The 21694-nt window shown below is 40.1% G+C and overlaps 3 protein-coding genes across 8 annotated transcripts in view; all 3 read right to left on the reverse strand.

Annotated features, from left to right (window-relative positions):
- The window catches only part of poc1a (POC1 centriolar protein A), a 521349-nt gene that overhangs the window by 40870 nt on the left and 458785 nt on the right, over window positions 1-21694 (reverse strand). The gene's annotated exons all lie outside the window — the stretch shown is intronic.
- alas1 (5'-aminolevulinate synthase 1) lies at window positions 1188-13112 on the reverse strand. 3 transcript variants are annotated; one of them, XR_015502074.1, is made up of 11 exons: window positions 12975-13112; window positions 10246-10461; window positions 8969-9145; window positions 6273-6395; window positions 5614-5836; window positions 4634-5363; window positions 3339-4567; window positions 2920-3084; window positions 1975-2243; window positions 1708-1870; window positions 1188-1514 (listed from the first exon to the last, which is right to left on the reverse strand). XR_015502074.1 is itself a non-coding variant. In XM_087272791.1 (11 exons), exons 5-11 carry the CDS (start codon window positions 5721-5723, stop codon window positions 1354-1356), a joined length of 1233 nt encoding a protein of 410 aa, XP_087128917.1. In that variant the 5' UTR covers window positions 5724-5987; window positions 6072-6395; window positions 8969-9145; window positions 10246-10461; window positions 12975-13112; the 3' UTR covers window positions 1188-1353.
- On the reverse strand, window positions 16721-20995 carry npffl (neuropeptide FF-amide peptide precursor like). 4 transcript variants are annotated; one of them, XM_087271909.1, is made up of 5 exons: window positions 20819-20995; window positions 20661-20768; window positions 19776-20614; window positions 18134-18243; window positions 16721-17427 (listed from the first exon to the last, which is right to left on the reverse strand). In XM_087271909.1, the coding sequence occupies exons 3-5, from the start codon at window positions 19929-19931 to the stop codon at window positions 17307-17309; spliced, it is 387 nt and encodes a 128-aa protein (XP_087128035.1). In that variant the 5' UTR covers window positions 19932-20614; window positions 20661-20768; window positions 20819-20995; the 3' UTR covers window positions 16721-17306. The 4 variants fall into 4 exon arrangements, with proteins under 4 accessions (XP_087128035.1, XP_087128034.1, XP_087128036.1 ...); XM_087271908.1 differs by having other exon boundaries at window positions 19776-20240; window positions 20342-20614; window positions 20661-20890; XM_087271910.2 differs by lacking the exons at window positions 20661-20768; window positions 20819-20995 and having other exon boundaries at window positions 19776-20240; window positions 20396-20530.

Genomic DNA, 21694 nt, shown 5'->3' on the forward strand with positions numbered 1-21694 from the left:
TGATGTACAGCATAAATAAAGATAAAAGTTCTGTGTTGTCAGCTGTGGCTGTGGTGTAAACAGAGTTTTAAATAAAACACAAGTATGTGTATTTCAATTTTACCATCTTAATCAATTCTTAAATAAGTCCTTAAAACAATTACGTTTTCCACAATTCCTGCATGAAACGTCTGGAGAAACAATCAGGGATTTGTTTGACACATTGACATCAGAATTATTACAGCACATTTCTAATCATAATAGTGTTAATAACTCATCTCTAATAGCTGGTTTATTTCCTCTTCTCCATGATGACAGTAAATAATATTAGACTAGATATTCTTCAAGACACTAGTGTTCAGCTTACAGTGACATGTAAAGTCTTCACTAGGGTAATTAGGGTAACTAGGCAGGTTAGGGTAATTAGGCAAGTTATTGTATAACGATCGTTTGTTTTGTAGACTATCAAAAAATGTATAGCTTAAAGGGGCTAATAATATTGACCTTAAAATGGGTTTTAAAAAATTAAAAACAGCTTTTATTTTAGCCAAAAATAAAACAAATTAAGTCTTTTTTCAGAAGAAAAAATATTATCAGACACACTGTCAACATTTCCTCAATCTGTTCAACATTATTTGGGAAATATAAAACTAAATAAATAAATCAAAGGGGGGCGAATAATTCTGACTTCAACTGTGTATATATATATATATATATGTAAATTAATTGCATTCAATGCATGTTCATTTATCAGATTTCCATACAGGTAAAAAATAATGCCAAAGCATAACATGAGTGAAGATAAAGTCTATAACCTGCAGTGTTCATCAGCACTAATGTGAAACTAAAGCTATTTAAATATGCAAATCAGCTGACTCCTGTTTAGGAAACTCTGAAGTTGCTTTACCATATATGGAAAAGGAGAATGTGTGGGGGAAATAGATTATTAGAGACACAAATTACGTAAACACACACACACACACACACACACACACACACATACACACAAAGAAAGAGGAACAAACATATAGAAAAAGAAACAGACACACAGACGTACGCACACATATACGCACACACCTGGTGTGGTCTCCGTCATCTGCAGGTCATCTGTGATGTAGGTCAGTGTGTCTGTTATGAGCACCGTCCACTTTCTCTCTCAGAGAGGAAATAGGTCACACACAACCACAATAAACACTCAGAGCCGCGTGTGTGTGTGTGTGTGTGTGTCATTAGTTTATTAAAACTGACGAGCAGACACATAATGCTGATCACACAGGAATGGACATGTGACTGGCCTACAATAAACATCTTAAATATAAAAGACCTCAGACTGTAGATTAAGAGCACACAGAGCGCTGTGTGTGTGTGTGTGTGTTATCCGCAGGCCGATATGGGCTGGCTGAGGCCGCTGAAGTAGGATTTCTCCCTCTCGCTCATGATCTCGAAGTGCAGCGGCTGACGGCAGAAGTTACACTCGGCGGAGGAGTGAGGCTTCAGCGGCAGACCCACCTCTGTCCACGTCTGCGTCAGCTTGTCTGAAACACACACACACACACACACATAAGCACACCACACTTACTTACAGCTTCTAGATTTGACAATAACAGCAGGAGGAGAGCAGCTACAGCACTACACTGACCACAGCTGCACTCGACAAGCCCTGTGTGTGTGTGTGTGTGTGTGTGTGTGTGTGTGTATGTGTGTATGTGTGTGAGTGTGTGTACTCACCCACAAAGTATTTCATCATCTGGGGTGTGTGGTGTGGTGTCGGGGCGATGCGCAGCAGCTCTTCTCCTCGCGCCACCGTCGGGTAGTTGATGGCCTGAACGTAGATGTTGTAGCGGCTCATCATGATGTCACACACCTCCGTGTTCTTCTCCGCATCCGCAACCTGAGGACCACACACACACACACAGCATGAGTGAGTGTGTGTGTGTGTGTGTGTGTGTGTGTTTGTGCGAGATCATGGGCGTGTCTGAATGAGTGTGTACGCACCCGCACGGGGATGATGTGGCTGGGGCAGTGTATGACGGGCAGGCCGCTGTCCATCAGCATCTGGCGCAGCAGTGTGACGTTGCGCTGGTGTTTCCTGCGCAGCGTTCGTCCCTCTTCGCTCTTCAGGATCTGCACAGACTGACGCGCGCCCGACAGCAGCATCGGCGGCAGAGACGTGGTGAAGATGAAGCCGGCCGCGTACGAGCGCACCGTGTCCACCAGCGCGTGTGTGCTGGCGATGTACCCGCCCACACAGCCGAACGCCTTGCCTGAGGACACACACACACACACACACGGGTCAGAACACACACCACACTGACTCTCTACCTGCTGACGGACCATCAAGATGACATGCAGAAGCAGAATGAAGGTACATAAAGCACAACAACACCATGCTGGACGAAGACTAACCACAATAACTCACATCCAAAATAAAGGTGTTCGACATGAGACGTGTGTGTGTGTGTGTGTGTGTGTTATATAGTTATTATATATCTGTATAAAACACAAAATCAGTATATGCATGCATATGTGTGTGTGTAGATGCATAAATATAGACAGAATATAGTATTATTATCATCATCATCATTATTAATATAGTACACTATTACTATTAATAATCCCATTCTCACTGTAGCGCAGACACAGAGCCGCCTGGTCAAGCCTCTGCTGCTGCTGCTCTGTGATCTGCTGATTGAGTTTACTCTGCTCATTATCAGATACTGAGCTCAGATTACAGCACAGTGAATGAGCATCTGTGTGTGTGTGTGTGTGTGTGTGTGTGTGTGTGTGTGTGTGTGTGTGTGTGTGTGTGTGTGTGTGTGTGTGTGTGTGTGTGTGTGTGTCCGCTGGGTCACTGAAAACACCACTGAGAGTCTTGAGGGAAACTGAATGAGGAAAACAACAGCGCTGGTTGCCGAGCAACAGTGAGGAGCTCAGACTGACCCAGAGTGCCCGAGATGATGTCCATCTTGTGCATGACCGAGTCCCGATCGCCGATGCCGCCACCGCGGGGCCCGTACAGACCCACCGCATGCACCTCATCCACGAAGGTGACCGCGCCGAACTCATGAGCCACATCACACAGCTGCTCCAGTGGACACACTGCGCCTGTACACACACACACACACACACACACACACACACACACACACACACACACACACACACACACACACACACGAGAGTCAGCTTTACATACAAACACAGCACAAATCATCAGTGAGCAGATCAGAGTGTCAACGAGAAACTAAAGACAACACAAGCCTCAGCTTCTGCTCAGACACTGCTGTGAGGAGTGTGAAGCACTGTGGCATTTGTTCTCCTGTAGTAAATGGAGGTGTTTTTCTCTGCGTCTCACTGACCGTCCATGGAGTGCACCGTCTCAAAGGCCACAATCTTGGGAGTGGACGGATCGGATTTCTCCAGAAGCTCTCGTAGATGTTTGGCGTCGTTGTGACGGAAGATAAACTTCTTGGCGCCGCTGTTCCTGATGCCCTGAATCATTGAGGCGTGATTGCCTGCGTCTGAATAGATCTCACAACCTGAGCGAGCGAGCGAACCCACACACACACACACACACAGAAAGAGAGAGAGAGATAAGAAACCACTAGCTTATTCCACATTACGCTTTAACTAACAGAGTAATACACTTGTTATTACAGCATTTCATACTCTGTTTTCCAACTAAAATAGTATACATCTGTTAAATCATTTAAACTCGTGTATTAATGTTTAAATATCCATCTTCAACACATATTTAATACCTTTTTTGGTTAAATCTGAACTTATCTTGACGATCTAAATATCATATGCATACATCATGACTAGGCCCACACAGAATCTGCGTGTGAAGATCTCCGCTGAGTTTATTTACTTGTGTAATTGTGTGTAAATTAACATTTATTCAGTTTTTTTGAATAATTCAGTAATATTATTGACAAATATGAAAATGCTTATATGATTTATTTACAGTGCAGTTGGTAAACTTATATTTTTCTTGTCTTTTAGTAGAGATATTATACAAGACTCTTGCTTTGTTCATCAATTAAAGTTGATCTTATTGCATGTGCATAGTAAACATCAAGTTAAAAAGATTTTATTTTTGAATTTCACAGATTAAGTTTTTAGTTGCAATACTCCTAAAATAATTCAGCATAATTCCACAGATTATTTACAAAATTCTGCACAGAAATAGCTCAAATATCCCGCAGATTCTGTCTGACTCCAATCATGACTCATTATGCATTAAAATACAACCTGACAGTACTTCATTTACAGTGAAAGTGAAACTGTACAGTGAAATCAAGAAGCATTTTCTAGACGAGTAAATAATCACTTGCATTCAGATATAACGAGTAAGGATTTAGTGAGTTTCTCAATAATCTGCCAGTGGTGCACGCAAAATAATCTGATTTCAAACCAAAAACAAGATTATTTTAAGGTGTTCATTTGAACTTCTTATTTCTGACCACAAGACTATGATCTTTGCTGGTCTAGAAAGTGCTTCTTGCTTTAAGAATGTTTACATATTGGAAGTAGAAACAAGACAAAAACTCTAAGAAAAGCATTTCAGTGTTGCGTCAGATATACAGTTGACGTCAGAATTATTAGTTCCCTGTTTATTTTTTACCCAATTTCTGTTTAACGGAGAGCAGATTTTTTTCAACACATTTCTAATCATAATAGTGTTAATGACTGATTTATTTTATCTTCTCCATGATGACAGCACATAATATGAGACTAGATATTCTTCAAGACACTTCAGGTTAATGAGGCAGGTTAGGGTAATTAGGTAAGTTATTGTATAACAGTGGTTTGTTCTATAAACTATTGAAAAAATACATAGCCTAAAGGGGCTAATAATATTGACCTTAAACAGGTTATAAAAAAATTAAAAACTGCTTTTATTCTAGCTGAAATAAAACAAATAAGACTTTCTCCAGAAGAACAAATATTATCAGACATACTGTCAACATTTCCTCAATCTGAGAAACATCATTTGGGAAATATTTAAGGAAGAAAAAAAAAAAAAAACTTCAGCTGTATCATGCATCCTTTTTCAGATAACAAATTCTATGCTGTGTATTTTAAAGCACTTCACAACAAAAATAACCCTTTTATTTGCATTAATTTCTACAAAAATACTCTAATTAAAAGCTGTGTATAATACTGAAGATGTATATAAAGGTGTACAGCACTGACCCGGCATCATCTTGGCGAGGGTGAAGAGCGTAGAGTCATTAGCCACAAAGCAGGAGGTGAAGAGCAGAGCGGCGTCTTTCCCGTGGAGATCCGCCAGCTCGTGCTCCAGATCCACATGAAACTTACTGGTGCCCGAAATATTCCTGGTCCCTCCGGCTCCAGAGCCATGCTTTCCTAAAGTGTCCCTGTCAAGAGCAAAACAGAGACAACGGTCAGCATTTACTGCAGTCTGAACGTACAGAATCTGAAGAAGCAGAATGTAAACACTGCAATTAAATGAACAATATATGACTAATGACTAGATATGCATGGTTGAGTAGTTAGATTATGATTCTGTTTATTAGTGTGGCAGTGTGCTCCTGTGAGACCCCACATCTAGTTCTCCTGTATGTCCACACATGTAGAAGACAGACAATAAAGCCGGATTTGACTCACATGATGGTCTGGACGACGCGCGGGTGGCGGCTCATGCCCAGATAGTCATTACTGCACCACACAGACACGTTCCTCTTGAAGGATAAAGACTCGGTGTAGTCGTCCGCCATGGGGAACTCTGTGGCTCTGCGGTTCACCGTTTTAAAGACGCGGTACGTATGATCGCTCTTCTTCTCCTCGATCTTCTTCTCAAAGAACTCATCATAACGAAAGCTGGACACATCTGAAAGAGAACAACCGTGTGTGTCAAATGCACTGCTTTTCTTGCTGCTTTTGTCTTGTTTTTACTCTAAATATCTACTCTAAATATGGTCTTGTTTTTAGAAATAAGGAGTCAAAATTAAGTGAGTTGAGCTTAAAACAAGCTGAATAATCTGCCAATGGGGTGCTTTTATTCTGCTTTGAAATGACATTATTTTGCTTACTCCACTGGCAGATTATTTTGCTTAGTAGGGCACAATCTAGCTCTGATGTAGAGGGGAAAAATTAACTGAAGAATGAGCTTTACTCTCATTTTGTGTATTTTCATTAAACTATTACGCTTGCTAACGACATTCACTAACAGCAGAAGTTGTGCCTTCTAACACTGAAACGCATTAGTGCATAACACATGACTTCAACAGCATTAGTTGGGCCTCAGAGAGGGCGAACAGACGCACTTTTGGGCATGTTGTCCTGCAGCAGGTGAGAGACGTGAGCGGGACGCTGCTTCATCAGCTTCTTCATCAGGTTTCCTCCATTCATGCCGTCCTTCAGAGGAGTGAGCGCCGATGCAGAGACGTCTGGACAGACAATCAGTCCAAGAGATTAAAAGCAACCCACAGCAGAGAAATACAGCAGTTCATGCTAATAAATACTACATTTACCCCTGTGCCATTTTGAGCAATCCCTATACAATATCTGCATACACACCAAACCATGTAAACTGACTAAACACTACACATTATACATGTTGAATATTGAAGAAAACAGTAGCCGCGTTTCCACTATCGCGCCTAAAGCGAGCGAGCCAGGGCGAGCCAAGGCCAGTGGGGTTTCCACTGTCACTTCCGGGGCCTAATCGGGCCAAAGCGGGGCTTTCTTGGGGCCAGCGGCCGGCCTTTTTCGGCCCGCCGAATACCTTGGGCCAAGGAGGGCCAGCTGGGGCTTCGGGGCGGAGTGAAAGAAGAGGCGGGCACAGTTTTCCGATCGCACATGAGTACATGCGCCAAACAAATAAAGAAATAAGGGAAAGAAAACATCTAGCCTTATAGTCTGGGGTCTTTTTGCGTAGGATCACCCTTATGTTTCCCTTTTAAATGTAAGGCTGCTGCATAAAATAATAAAGTAGTTTTAATTTATAGTGACGTTTTTTGCTGCGTCCTCCTTTATGTTTCAATAACGCATAATAAGCTTTACACCATAAAGACACAGCAGACAGTAAAGGTTTACGAGAGTTTTTGTCAAGTTTAAAATGTTTGTTTGTGCGCGTTTAATGCCTGTATGTGTGTGTGAGACCGGGCAAAAGCGCTCCTTCACAGCTCTGTTATGCCGCGAGCGGCTTTTTTCTTTATTTATTTTGGAGATAATACACAATATAAATACAACAGAAGGACATAAAACTTAACAAAATACGTGCCCACTTTCGTAGACTTTAAACAATATAGTGTCATATCTTGATAAAATAGCCTAAGCTTTAATGAAATATAATTTAAAGAATTACAAATATCGGATAAATATAAAATCACATTAAATAAATAAACCAATATAAAATAAACAAAAGCTAGCTATATGTAGGTAGCCTATATACAATACATAAATCGAACCGTTTTAAAGCCACATATAGTATAGCCTATAGCTTACATTTTACAAAGACCTGTCTGAAAAAAAAAAGATTTTCGATATTTTATAAAAACAATTAACACCGGAGAAGGTTTGAAATATTATTTATAAAGTATTTGGATGCGATGATATTATTCAAATCGTGCAAACAGAGCATTATCTGGGTGAGTGAAAGCAGAAGCCTATACCTTTTTTTCTGTCACCCAGTCCTGCGCAGCGCTCGCTGCTTTAAACGCATTGGGGGAAAGCCCACACACAAAATGTGTTCTATATACTCAAACAACTGTTTATGTTTTAATATGAAGTGGTTAAATTTATAAATGAAACTTTAAATAAAGAGCTTTAGTGAATAGCTGCCGAGCGCAACAAATATGGCTATATTTTATAAGACTACTCGCTCTTATGCTCAAACACTTAACACGACTTCTATCAAAACGAGGATGTTATAAAATACATGCCATATCGAGTCATAAGCCATTTCTGTGGCTTTATATTATGGATGTGTGCGCTCTCTGTGATGGGTCCCTGCGTTTGGCGAGAGCAGTCGATGAACAATGCCAGTTGGTCGGCGAGTAAACAAATGTAATGAATGGAAATACACAGGTCTGTGCGTATAGACATTTCATGTACTGCTGTACAGTAACGTGTCATTTGTTTGTTTCGGTTGTCTTCATTTTAATGGTTTCGTTTCGTGATGATTCCATGGTGTGCTTTATCTGAAGTGGGCGGGTTGTGTGACGTTTGATTCGGGGACGTTCTGTGGGCGGTGTTTGCGTGACGCGCTGTGAGCTATTAGCCCGTCAGTGGAAACGCGACATGATTTCGGCCTCATTTCTCAACCTCCCGGGCTATTGGCCCGGCCCGGCCCGATTAAAGCCCTGGCTCGCACTGGCCCGATAGTGGAAATGCGGCTAGTGACATGCAATAGCATACTAAATAATGCAATATTCATTATTTAAAGCTGTAATTACTGACAGCAAATAGCAATGCTTTAATGTAAAACAATCAAGCTTTAAAAAAAATAAATGAAATTTCAGTATTTAGTTTGGTCAGTAGCAGATATGACCAACAGGTCACCACAGTTTTCATTGGTGACTCTATATTAGCGCCTCCCCTATTTCTGTGCATGTTTTCAGGATTATAAGCTGCATTATTTCATACTTTTGACTATATTTGTAAACTAGACATAAGATTCTAATGTAGTGTGTGCAGTTTGGTGGTCCCTGATATCAATTTAGCCTCTCAAAACATCTGAAAACAAGGAATTTTAGCCTTTTAAATGACACAATTTCTTTACGTTTAGAATATAATATTATGGTTTAAAATGCAACTGTAAACAGTCCCATAGGTTGAAGAGTAAATGGATTGTGCTCTCTTACTCTAGCTAAAAACATGTATTCAGAAGACTTAGACCTTTCCAACGATATATAGCCTGTCATGATTAGATTAGGAGTTCATTGCAGTATAGTGCAGTACACTGAAGCATCCTGCTATCGGGCAGTGACAGTTCAGGGGTTAAAGCAGCTCCTCAAACCTTTCTGCACGGTGCGAACTTCAGAAACATCCTCCTGGAGAGCCATGCTGGCCTGCCGGACCACACCGCTGTTCTTCTGGCTCATCTCTGCTGCCAGAAACGGGCATTTAGAGGCGGAGGCATGCCCGGCTGCAGGAGCAGGGTGACCAGCGGGCACTGCAGGAGCATCACTGGCTTCTGAATAAAAAATAAATAAATAAAAAAAAAAAGAGGAGATTCATCAGCATAAATGAGTTTACCCTATTTTGAAATGGAATATTTTATACATCTCTTAAAGAATATCGACAATATATATTCATAGATTTGAACAAAACTTAACATATTGATTAAAGTCATATTTTAGTCATTGAACATCTTTAAAAATATCAAGATAATGCATTTAAATGTGCGCTAAATTTAGCCAAAATGTAATGTAATGTATTTTTTATTTAGTGCCATGTCAGCAACCAAGGCTATCTTCATGGCAGGAATCTTTCAACAATAAATATACAATTTAAAAATCAACAAACAAAATAAAACATAAATTAAATAAGATTTTTTGTGTTAATACATGATAAAAATTCTAAAATCTTTTCGGGTGTTACTTTGTCAAAAATGTCCTTAAAAGAGTTAATTTCATAAAAAGTCCTTCTGGAATCAGTAAAAGCAGGACAGTCCAGTAAAATATGCTTTACAGTAAGATGAGTTTTGCAATACAAACACTGAGTAGGGTTTTCACCTTGGAGCAAAAAACCATGTGTTATTCTCGTATGCCCAATACGACATCTGGTAAAAACTACTTGATCAAATCGATTCTTAAAATGTCTTAAAATTCTGTGTGAAACTTCAGGTTGGATTTCATGTAAAATTTAGCCAAAAAAAGAACATATCAATTTGGGATACTAATTTTTAGGCTGTTTTTTTGGCTCCAGATTTGGCTTCAGCACAGACTAATTCAATGTATCTGCATAAATATTTTACTGTAAAGCATTCTGTAGACAAGATCAGTTTAAATGCGAGATTTGTGAGGGGTGAACGCATGTATGACACAGTCACAGGTCTTTAAAACACATCCAAATAAAACTCTTTCACTGTTAAACTCCCCAAATCACATGCTCTGAACGGTGCTTTCTGAATAATTATAATCCCAACATTGGAGATTCTGTGACGTGGCTATTGCAGACTCGTACATCACGATATCGATGCTGAAACCATATATTGCGCAGCCTTATCATGCAGTTTTATATTTAAATAATGACGTTTCTACAATTTTTCCCTTATAACAGCACGTGACTGACCATGTCCGGCCGCAGAGGAGTCTTCCACCTTCTGGAAGCTGGCGCTAGAGGAGCAGAGCGGGCGCAGCAGGGGTCTGGAGGCCAGATCCATCATCACAGGACACTTCACCGCATACGCCACCAGAGACTTCCTGGCTTGCTGGAGGAACGTCTGCGGGACGCGGGACAGGAATGGGCAGCGAATGATGGCGTCCATAGCTGACGGTTCAGTGAGGTCTGGAAAACACAGAACAGAGAGCAGGTTAATTACAACTGACTGATTACACAGTGCACTGTCATGGTGATTAACAGCCGGCCGGTGTGAAGGGTTACTGTCACTTTCACATGACTGGAACTGAGCCACAACCTCAGTACTGAGAGTTCAAAACACACACACACACACACACACACACACACACACACACACACACACACACACACACACACACACACACACACACACACACACACACACACACACACACACACACACACACACACACAAACAAACAAACAAACAAACAAACACACACAAACACACACAAACAAACAAACACACACAAACAAACAAACACACACAAACAAACACACACACACACACACGTTCGTATATCTCGGTACAGCTGTAGTGATGTTTGTTCTGTACAGTGTGTGTGTATTCTCTCGTCTCCCTCTAAACTCAACGCTCACAGCACACACTCTGCACTTCTACATCTCTAAACACTTCATTCTGTCTGATTTATGAGCATATTTACTTAATTTGGGGCCCTACGGTGACAATTCCCTCAGAGTCTGTGTGCATTCTAGGCATGAGATGATAACCGGTTACAAGGTTTACTGCGGTCTGGAAAAGTCTCGGTATTAAAACCGCACAAATGTTTTTTATACCGTTTCTAAGGTATATGTAGAGTTTTTTTATGTGTTGTAAGGAAATCTGTTTTGAAGATTTTTGAAGATAAAAAAGATTGTAGAAGTCAATGGTTTATTTTAATTATGTAGCCTGACATGTTTACGGTTCCAAAATAATATAAATGTTTCCTAAAATGTAATATATTGTGTTAATTGGGGAAAAAAGTTGTTGTTTTTGACTAAGACAAAATAAAAATAAATGATTATACAGCAGTAAATCACATTACCATTGAGGGAATATAAATTTATATTCCATAGTAATGCAAAGTGTCAGTCTCACAGCACGGCTGTGTCACTTGTTTTCTCTTTTCGGTCAACTGGTCAGGCGGTTTCTGTCTCCAGAACATGATGAGATCAGACCTGAAAAGGCAGTTTACCCTGCCGACAACAACACTTCATTTGCATGCTCGGTTTAGCCATCTCCCCTCATCCTAAGAACACATTATAGACAAAACAGCTTTATCTCAAATCAGACTTGTGATAGAACTTCCAGATTGCAGACCTCCAGTAGGCTCCTGCAGACACTGGGACTTCTTGAAGACGCTGTATGAATGCAGATTAACCAACACGTCTAATGTTGTTATGAAGTCATATTTACATGCCATTTCACACCCAATATGTAAATATGTAAAGCAGTGTAATAAACAACACGTTAAACTAATGTGCGAATATAAAACATACTTTACCGCCTCAACATTAGACACACACACACACACACACACAGTACACTAATACTCCTTAAAGCTGTGTGTGAGCACTCAAACTCAAATCACAGTAAGCCCATTCCACACAGATTTACAGCTGCTCTCAGCTCAGCCCTCATCATCATCATCATCATCATCATCGATACTCATTGAGGTCAAGTTGGTTTTATATTCTCACATGTATTCAGTGGTTCCCTCCCTATATTGTTTACCATGGTACTTTGAATGTTAGGTCAAAATTGGATGTAAGGATCAGACTGTAAACAATGCTGTACTCTGATAGCCATTGGCTGATTATATGATTTCACCATTTAGAATGAGCAAAGAACACTTTTCTGATATTAAATTATTAAAGAGAATGTCCAAATGTGTGAATTTAAAACCAACTTTCCCTCAATCCCATACTCATACGAGTTAAAACAGCAGAAACTGTTTTTATATTCGCACATTCAGACTTTCTCCTTCACAATCTCATTTCAGAAAAGTATTATCAAATTCTAAATAGGGGAATCATATCAGCAGTCAATGACCATCAAAGTGCATTCCAGCATTATTCACGGTCAATTAAACAGTGCTAATGTTGTTTTAGAATTCATATTTAAATGCTCTTTCAGACTCGATATTCAAAATAGAGTGGTAAACAATATAGAGAGCATTAAATGACCCAATGTGTGAAAATAAAACCAACTTGACCTCATTAATTCCTGATGAAGTCAGAGAACAGCGCCGACAGTGACTCACCGATACTGTCAGCTCACCTGCCGGGAAACAGCTGACTTACACACGGAAACTAAACCTCACGTTACACTAACAGTTCACTACTCTGCTACATTACAAATCAATATAGTACAGTACAGTACAGTAATTTAACCTACCGGCTAATGTTAAGAGTTATGATTTCTGCGTCACGTGACGTAACGTTAGCAAACCTGACAGGAACCTGAGGCGTTTTAGCTAAATTTGCTAAATGTACATTAAAAACGACCATCGTATCCTCTACTGAACTCTCTCTACCTTTAATAAGATATAAAACATAAATAAATGCAGATGTACAGTTAATCTGTGGAGTCTTCAGAGGTCAACAGTTAGAAAGCCGCATGATTAAACGCGCCGCGACCTCTAATGAACGCGCCTCACCTCAGTTTCCTCCGAGATCGCGGGTGTGTTCTGTTGGTATCGCTGTCCGGTGGTCGGTTGTTAGTGTTATGCCGTCTCTGGCCTGTTTTCTCAGCCGTAATGAGCGATGTGCGTCGTTATCCTGCACTGAGGACGAACGAGAGGGCGAGCGGCGCTCCGGGATTATATCGCACCAGCGGCCGCAGATCTCGCGATCTTTACGTCAGCAGCCGCGAGGACACGCCTCTCCTTCCGCGCAAACTATGGCGACACCGGTTGTTGCTAGAAGAGATACAGCTGCGGCGAGAAATGAAGTTAACGAGAATTGTATTTTATAAACGTCTACCTTAACCCTCACATTAATGTAAAAACAGTAATTACACCGAGACGAATCATATTGTTTTTTAAACTACCCATTAAATAGTATTTTATTAACGCCTAACCCAACCCTCACGTAAACAGTAGTATACTGAGTTCGTATTGTTTATTAAATGACCCATTAATTGTATTTACAAACTTCTACACCTACCCCAGCCCTCACAGTAATGTAAAATATGAATTATTGTTGTACAGGGTGGGTCATAAAAAGTATGAGTAACCGCAGCTGTATCCCTTCTAGACTGCACCGCCTCAAACCCTGAGCACACGAGGCGGATAATTCCCAGATTGATCAACACGTGTGTTGTGATCAGTATGATACATGTGTCCTCGTGTTTGTTTATGTCATTAATATGAGGAAACTACACCAGAAAGTCAAAGGAAGTGTATAGACGCGCCCTGCTACAGGAATAGCCCAGACATAACTCAGAGTAAAAACAACAGGACTGTTTCCTTAAAGTTTTCAGGGTCAGTTCACACACAAATGTAAATCCCACCATCATTTTCTCATCCTCCACCTCATCAAACCTGTTTATGTCTTCTGTTCAACACAAAGGAAGATATTCTGAAGAATGCTGGAAGATATGTCTGTTCTATTGGAGTCAGCTTTTCCAGCATTATTATATTTGTGTTCAACAGAAGAAAGAAATCATTAAAGTTTACAGCCACTAATAAAGAAACAGCGAAGAACTATTGAGGAAATGTTCGTTTTCAGTTGGTGAACTACTCTGTCCCATTATAAATGAAGCTATAAACTAGATGAACACACTTCTCTTACATGCACTTTGTTGATTTAGAGATTTTTTATAAGTTATAAATATGTAAAATATGTAAATATATAAGCAGGTTTAATAGTTATAATATGTTTAAAAGTGAGATAAAACTGAGGCACATGAAATTCACTTTTAAGTTTTTGTTTTGAATTTGTGTCTGTAAATAAAACCATAATAAACTATTATTGCACAAGTTATACACTATATGCTCATTACACATATATAATTATACACATTTTGCACTGAGCCATAGACATTATTTGCCTGATTAAAAGCTATATTATAGTTCTGTTCCACAATAAATGTTTTAATAAATATTTTTTGTTGGTTTATTTGCAAATTTTCCATCTCTTTGCAGTATTTTCTAAATTATAAAGAGTGATGCAAAAGAGACATATGGAAAATCAGCTGTAAAATAATCAAACAGGAATTTTTGACTTCCTTCATTGTTCAGATGTTTGCACATTTTGACTTATTTGCAGATGTAAACAACATTTTAGAAATGAGTTGTAATGCAAAAACCACTATGGTAATAGTTCATTTATTAGCAGTAGTAGCAGTAATAATAACAATTATTATTATTTATTTTTTACCTACAGTGTATTGTCTAAAGCAGTGGTTCTCAAACTGTGGTACATGTACACTACTGGTACAGGGGCTTATATCTAGTGGTACGTGGAGGAATCACTGAGTAATGAATGGAAAATTGAATCCTATTTTAATCATTTGATGTGTACGATAATGTTCACATATCGTGTCATTTCTACATGCAAGTTTGTTATTTATAATGAAGACGCAAGCAGCATGATGCACTTTCGTATTCCAGGTGTGCCCAGTTAAAACATCTTTTCAGAATGCCGCACCGCGAGTCACGTAACAAGAACTGACCGATCAGCTTCATATTTTGTATGGAATATACATTATATATTATATATATAACATATAATATTGTCAGCTTGAGATCCTCTGAGAAAAACCGGTTCCCCTGTCTACATACAAGTTAATATTTAGATTTTCAAAAGTTTTACAAATATGTCACATGTACATGCAACGTATATGTCATAATTTATTAAAAATTGTATTAACATGAATATGACTCTGTCTCGTTTTTGAACTGTGCAGTGCTGGAGCTGCTTGATTTGGCCTACTACACTGCTTTATTTCTATACTGGTCATCATGGTGGTACCTGGAGAGACTATTGTTTTCTGAGGTGGTATTTGGTGAAAAAAGTTTGAGCACCACTGCTCTAAAGTCTATTAAATACTGTAGTGTTTTCAAACCACACGATAGTAAAGTGTATTATATTGTAGTGTCTCTTTGTTAATCAATGCTCCAGCATAGTGTTTACTAGAGTGATAATAAATACTGTAGTGTACTTTAGTGTTTACTACAGTCAACTGTGGTGTAGTGCAGTATAATATACCCTATAGTTGTAGAAAGCTACAGTACTGGCTCATTTGTTTACATTATCATAGTTGTTGTGTTACCATAGCAACTGTAGAATCACCACAACAGATCAATTAAATGTCTTTACTACAGTATACCTACTATAAATGCCTGCAGTGTTTTTCATGAGGGTTATGAGCAGATAGTAATAATGTTAGCAGAGTAAACGGCTCATGCTTAATATCTTCATGTAGTTCAGGGGTGTCAACTCAGTTCCTGGAGGGCCTCAGCCCAGCACAGTTTAGTTCCTGCCCTGCTCTCTGTAGGTATTAAACGAGCCTAATAAACTCAATTAGTGTGATCAGGTGTGGAAGTAAACTGTGCAGAGCTGCGTTGTAGAAGAAATACATCATTTCTATACGGAATAGCAAGACTGAGGGATTTTCATTTCTGTACACAACTCACTTAATGAAGTCTGTGTAAAGTAAGCCTGCGCCACCCAGCGGTCACTGACTCAGTCTGACATCAGTGGATGAAACACGCCACCTAGTGCTGGACGAGGAGCAGCGCACACAGCGCCACTGACGTCATTTTCAACACATTTTAAATGGTTTTAATGACTGATTACTAACAGCGATGAACTTTATTTTCTCTTCAGCATGATGACAGCACATAATATTACTCTAGATATTCTTCAAGACACTAGTGTTCAGCTTAAAGTCACATTTAAAGGCTTCACTAGGGTAATGACACGTACAAAGGGAAAATGTTAATCAAGTGTGTCTCCAGACTGATTTATTATATCTGATCATAATGAATACAATTAATCTATCCTTATCATTGGAGGCAAATGAAGATATTCACACAGTTCTGATCCACACACTACTGTGGTTAAACCCTGCATACGATCATGTTCACACAATAGGTGCCCTTTAAATCAGCGGTGTCAAACTCCTGGAGGATCACAGCCCTGCACAGTTTAGTTCCAGCCCAGCTTCAGTACGCTCACCTGCCTGAAGGGTGTTTAATTAGGGCTGCGCCAAACCTGTGCAGAGCTGCGGCCCTTCAGGAGCTGAGTTCAACACCGGTAAATCAAAAGCTCAACCAAGCAAGACTGTACATAAAACAAACAAGAAGCTTCAGAAGCTGAGCATTTATTTACACACACAACACAACACACACGCACACACGCACACACAGCTTATAAAACATCATCACTACGCTTCATATCACTGTTGTATGGGTTTATTGACGATCACAGATGAGATGCAACATGCTGAGTGATTACGCTGAGATGCAGATGAAGAGTCTCTCGCTCTCCTGTGAAACTGTGATTGTTTTGAAATATTCCCCGAGTGCTGTTTAATGGAGGAATGCTGCTTAAATATTCCTAATCATAACAGTGTTAATAACTCATGTCTAATAACTGATGTGTTTCCTCTTCACCATGATGACAGCCCATAATATTAGACTAGATATTCTTCAAGACACTGGTGTTCAGCTTAATGTGCAGGCTGAACTAGGCAAGTCGACTGACATCGTTGATTTTCTCAGTAGGCAAACAGAAACAGGCTTTTATTCCAGTCAAACTAAGTGAAATAATTTATCCAGAAGAAAAAATGGTAAACAGCATTAGATATGTTGCTGTGACTGGGAGACATTTAAAACTCTGTTCATTTCACAGGGGGATTAATAATCACATCTTTACCAATATAAATGCTTTAATGACACGCTCACAGATATGATTCTGGATGCAGTAATTGTGTGTATGCATCACTCCACAGACATCTCTGACGTTTCTCTGTCGGGTTTGCGTTATTTTTTGCCGAATCTCTGCGGTACAGCCATGCTCCAGATCTGTCCGGGCACCGTCTCCCAGTCCCGGGACTGTATTCGCTCCTCTGTGGACAAACCACTGCGCGCTCCACGACCAAACCTGCAGGAGTAAACCCAGAACACACTCACAGACAGCAGCAGACGGAAGATCCACACTCACTGCTGTACACGGCTATAACATCAGCTGAAATGAGAAACATCCACTGCTGTGGCCCGCGGGTCTGTCTCAGGACTGCTTCTGTTCTATTACTGAGGCCTGCTGGTTCCCCACCTCACCCTGCACTGTAGAGGCCGAGAGGAGACCCACTGACTGCAGGAAACAGGTCATTTACTCACTAACCTGTGAATGATAGTTACTCTCACTGCCATTTACTCACTATTATTCTCCCTCTAACAGTTCTGAACATGCATGAGCTTCTGGACGATTAGTTATGTCTGCTGTAGAAGTCAATAGTGACAGGTTTCCAGCATTCTTCAAAATATCTTCTTATGCAGAGGAACAGAAAGGGAAGAACTAAAGGGAGGGTAAACAATGACATTCGATGTATGGGTGTTTCCCAGTGATGGGTTGCAGCTGGAGGGCATCTGTTCCGCAAAACATATGCTTGATAAGTTGGCGGTTCATTCAGCTGTGGTGACCCCTGATAAATAAAGGGACTAAGATGAAAGAAAATGAATGAATTTGTACTCCTAGGGTTTTATTTGGAGGCCCTCAGATATCCTGGGACCCTAAGCAGCCACTTTCCTTGCTTGTTGGTTAAATCCGGCCCTGTGTGTGTGTGTGTGTGTGTGTGTGTGTGACCCACCGCTGAGGCTGGTGCAGCACTGAAGGGTTGCGCTCGTATCTCTGAGAGCCGTGCAGTAAGGAGCGCAGCATCTCCACCAGCAGACGATCCTCCAGAAGACCATTCATCTGCTGCTCAACACACACACACACACACACACACACACACACACACACACACACACACACACACAAGCATCAGCATCGCTCACACCTCAAACATTTGAATATTCTCAAGCTGCTGGTTTCCCAGTGATGGGTTGCAGCTGGAAGGGCATCTGCTGCACAAAACATGTGCTGGATAAGTTGGCGGTTCATTCCACTGTGGTGACCTCAGATTAATAAAGGGACTTAGCTCAAAAGAAAATAAATGAATGAATGTATGAATGAATGAATGTATGTATGAAGCTGCTGTTGGATTTAAGCTGCATCTCAATACGATTAAAGGGTCAGTTCACACAGAAATGTGTATTCCGTCATCATTTCCTCATCCTCCACCTGTTATAACTCAGAGTGAGTCTCTTTCTTCTGTTCAACACAAAGGAAGATACTCTGAAGAATGCTGGGAAAACAGTTTTGTTCCTGCTACTGAAGTAAATGTCAGTTTCTCTGCAGCATTCTTCAGAGTATCTTCATTTGCGTTTGACAGAAGAAAGAAACTCATCAAAGTTTAAAACCACCTGAGTAAATGTTGAGGATATCTGTGGTTTTTGTGCAGAACTGTCCCTTTAAGATGAAGAATTTCATGAGTTCATGAGTGTAAAAGTCATGATTAGTTCATCTTTTTATGTGAATTTATCATGATATTAAATTCATTTGCCAGAGATGGCTGAAAGGGCATCCGCTGGGTACAAACGTGCTGGATAAGTTGGAGGTTCATTCCTCTGTGGTGACGCCAGACTAATAATAAAGGGACTAAGCCGAAAAGAATATGAATGAATATTGAATTTTAGAAACTATTTACATTTATTTTAATACCAGTTTTTAAAGCCAGTTGAATGCGAGTAAAGTCAGGATGTCTTATACGTTTAATATGGTTTGTTTAATTACCAACACAATGTTCACAATCACCAAAAAGGATGAGTTATGTACGGAATAACTGGCGACGTGTCTGTGTTATTGTAACATCACACAGATCTCTTTTTATTATGATATTATTTTTATTTTAATATCAAGTTTTATTTGTTTAGTTGTTTTTTTAATGAAGCAGGACTATTTTATTTCAGTTAGTGCTGTATTTTATTGCTTATAAAAGTAACACTGATTAACTGCATGCTCTTTTACTAACAGTATATTAATTCAGTTTGAAAGAGTTTACTAATAACTCAGCCCGGAGCGCATTATTCTGCTCTAAAGCTGCCGGAACTACTTTAGCTGAGCCTTTATCTGACAATAACCAAACACCTGAGCGTGAGTATCAGCCAATCAGAATCCAGCGTCCAGCAGTGCCTTTTGTTGGTAAAAGCTCTATTTTATTCATTCATTTTCTTTTCAGCTGAGTCGCTTTATTAATCAGGGTTCACCACAGCGGAATGAACCGCCAACTATTCCAGCAAATGTTTTACACAGCGGATGCCCTTCCAGCTGCAACCCATCTCTGGGAAAAGCTCTATTTCAGTGAGTGTTAATGTTTTGTGCACTGTGTGTGTGTGTGTGTGTCTCACCGCGGCTCCTGGTCTCTCCAGCATGTTGTCCTGCTCCTCGTCCTCCTCCAGCAGCCGTTTGTTCTGCTCCAGCGCTTCATCTTGAGTAATGGACCGACTCTGATCAGCCATGACCAGCAGAACACCCACCAACATGAACCACACACCCGCATCCATGCCTGCCGTTCAGCGTGTGTGTGTGTGTTTGAGGAGCAGATCAGGTCTGATGAGCTTATATACGACAGCAGGAGACTCTGGAGAATCCCTGATGCTCTGAATGAGGGTCCCGCAGGAGATGAGTTATTAAATCACATTAACAGAGGAGGAAACACACTTACACTGATGAGCGCTCATATAGGAACACACAGATGAGGCTGCACTTACTGTAGTGCTGTATAGTGAATACTGTACACTTTTACACCACATTACTGTATAGTACTTTAGATAATCTGCTGTGGTGATTCTACAGTTGCTATGGGAACACAACTACAGTAATTGATCTACTGTGGTGATTTTACAGTTGCTATGGTAACAACAACTATAGTAATTAATTGGTTGTGGTGATTCTATAGTTGCTATGGTAACACTACAACTACAGTAATTGATCTGCTGTGGTGATTTTACAGTTGCTATGGGAACACAACTACAGTAACTGATTTGTTGTGGTGATTGTACAGTTGCTATGGTAACACAACAGTGATGATTCTACAGTTGCTATGGTAACACAACTACAGTAATTGATCTGCTGTGGTGATTTTACAGTTGCTATGGTAACAACAACTACAATCATTGATCTGTTGTGCTGATTCTACAGTTGCTATGGTAACAGTGGTGATTATACAGTTGCTATGGTAACACGACTATAGTAACAGATTTGTTGTGGGGATTGACAGTTGCTATGGTAACAAAATTACTATAGAAACTGATCTGTTGTGGTGATTCAACAGTTGCTATGGTAACAACTACAACTATAGTAACTGATCTGCTGTGGTGATTCTACAGTTGCTATAGTAACTGATTTGTGGTGTTTTTACAGTTGCTATGGTAACAATTACTATAGAAACCGATTTGATGTGGTGATTCTACAGCTGCTATGGTAACAACTACAACGATAGTAATCGAGTAAGTGATTCTACAGTTGCTATGGCAACACAACAGTGATGATTCTACAGTTGCCATGGTAACACAATTACTACAGTAATTGATCTGTTGTGGTGATTCTACAGTTGCTATGGTAACAGCTATAGTTGGTATAGTATTTTTTAAAGAAGCAGGGCAGCACTACTAGAATCTGGCCTACACAGAATCTTCTGAATGTATATTAACTTAAAATCATCTCATGTCGTTATAAAAACACTTAGGGACACACACACACACACACACACACACACACACACACACACACACACACACACACACACACACACACACACACACACACACACACACACACACACACACACACACACACACACACACACACACACACAGGAATAAACACAGCTGTGCCATTAAAGTGCTGGTCAAATCATGAGGGATGAGCCTCGTCCATTAACCATCATGAGCACTAATCGGATTACTGACTGATGAGTTAAAGTGTGTTTGACGTACACTAAATAATGACTGCACAGCGCGTGTGTGTTCATGCTAACGCGTCACACACCCGGTGTGTTCCAGTGTGGTTTGTTAGTTGTAAATATGCGCCCTCTACTGGACACAATGACATCCTCTGCCTTTAACTGAGATGATCAGTAATCAGGATCTGAGCTGCGGACACTTCTTACAGTATGCTGATGCGCTGCCAGCTATACCTGAATATTGAGTAGGGGGCGGGGCTATATTAGCGAGCATGCAGATTCAGCTATTTACATTAGTAAGTTACATATGAAGCTAATGCAAATCAGCATCACACAGTGCTAATGACGTGCCATTAGTTTCCG

This window comes from Danio rerio, chromosome 11 (assembly GCF_052040795.2).
Source record: "Danio rerio strain M-AB ecotype USA chromosome 11, GRCz13ab, whole genome shotgun sequence".
Classification (NCBI taxonomy): Eukaryota; Metazoa; Chordata; class Actinopteri; order Cypriniformes; family Danionidae; genus Danio; species Danio rerio.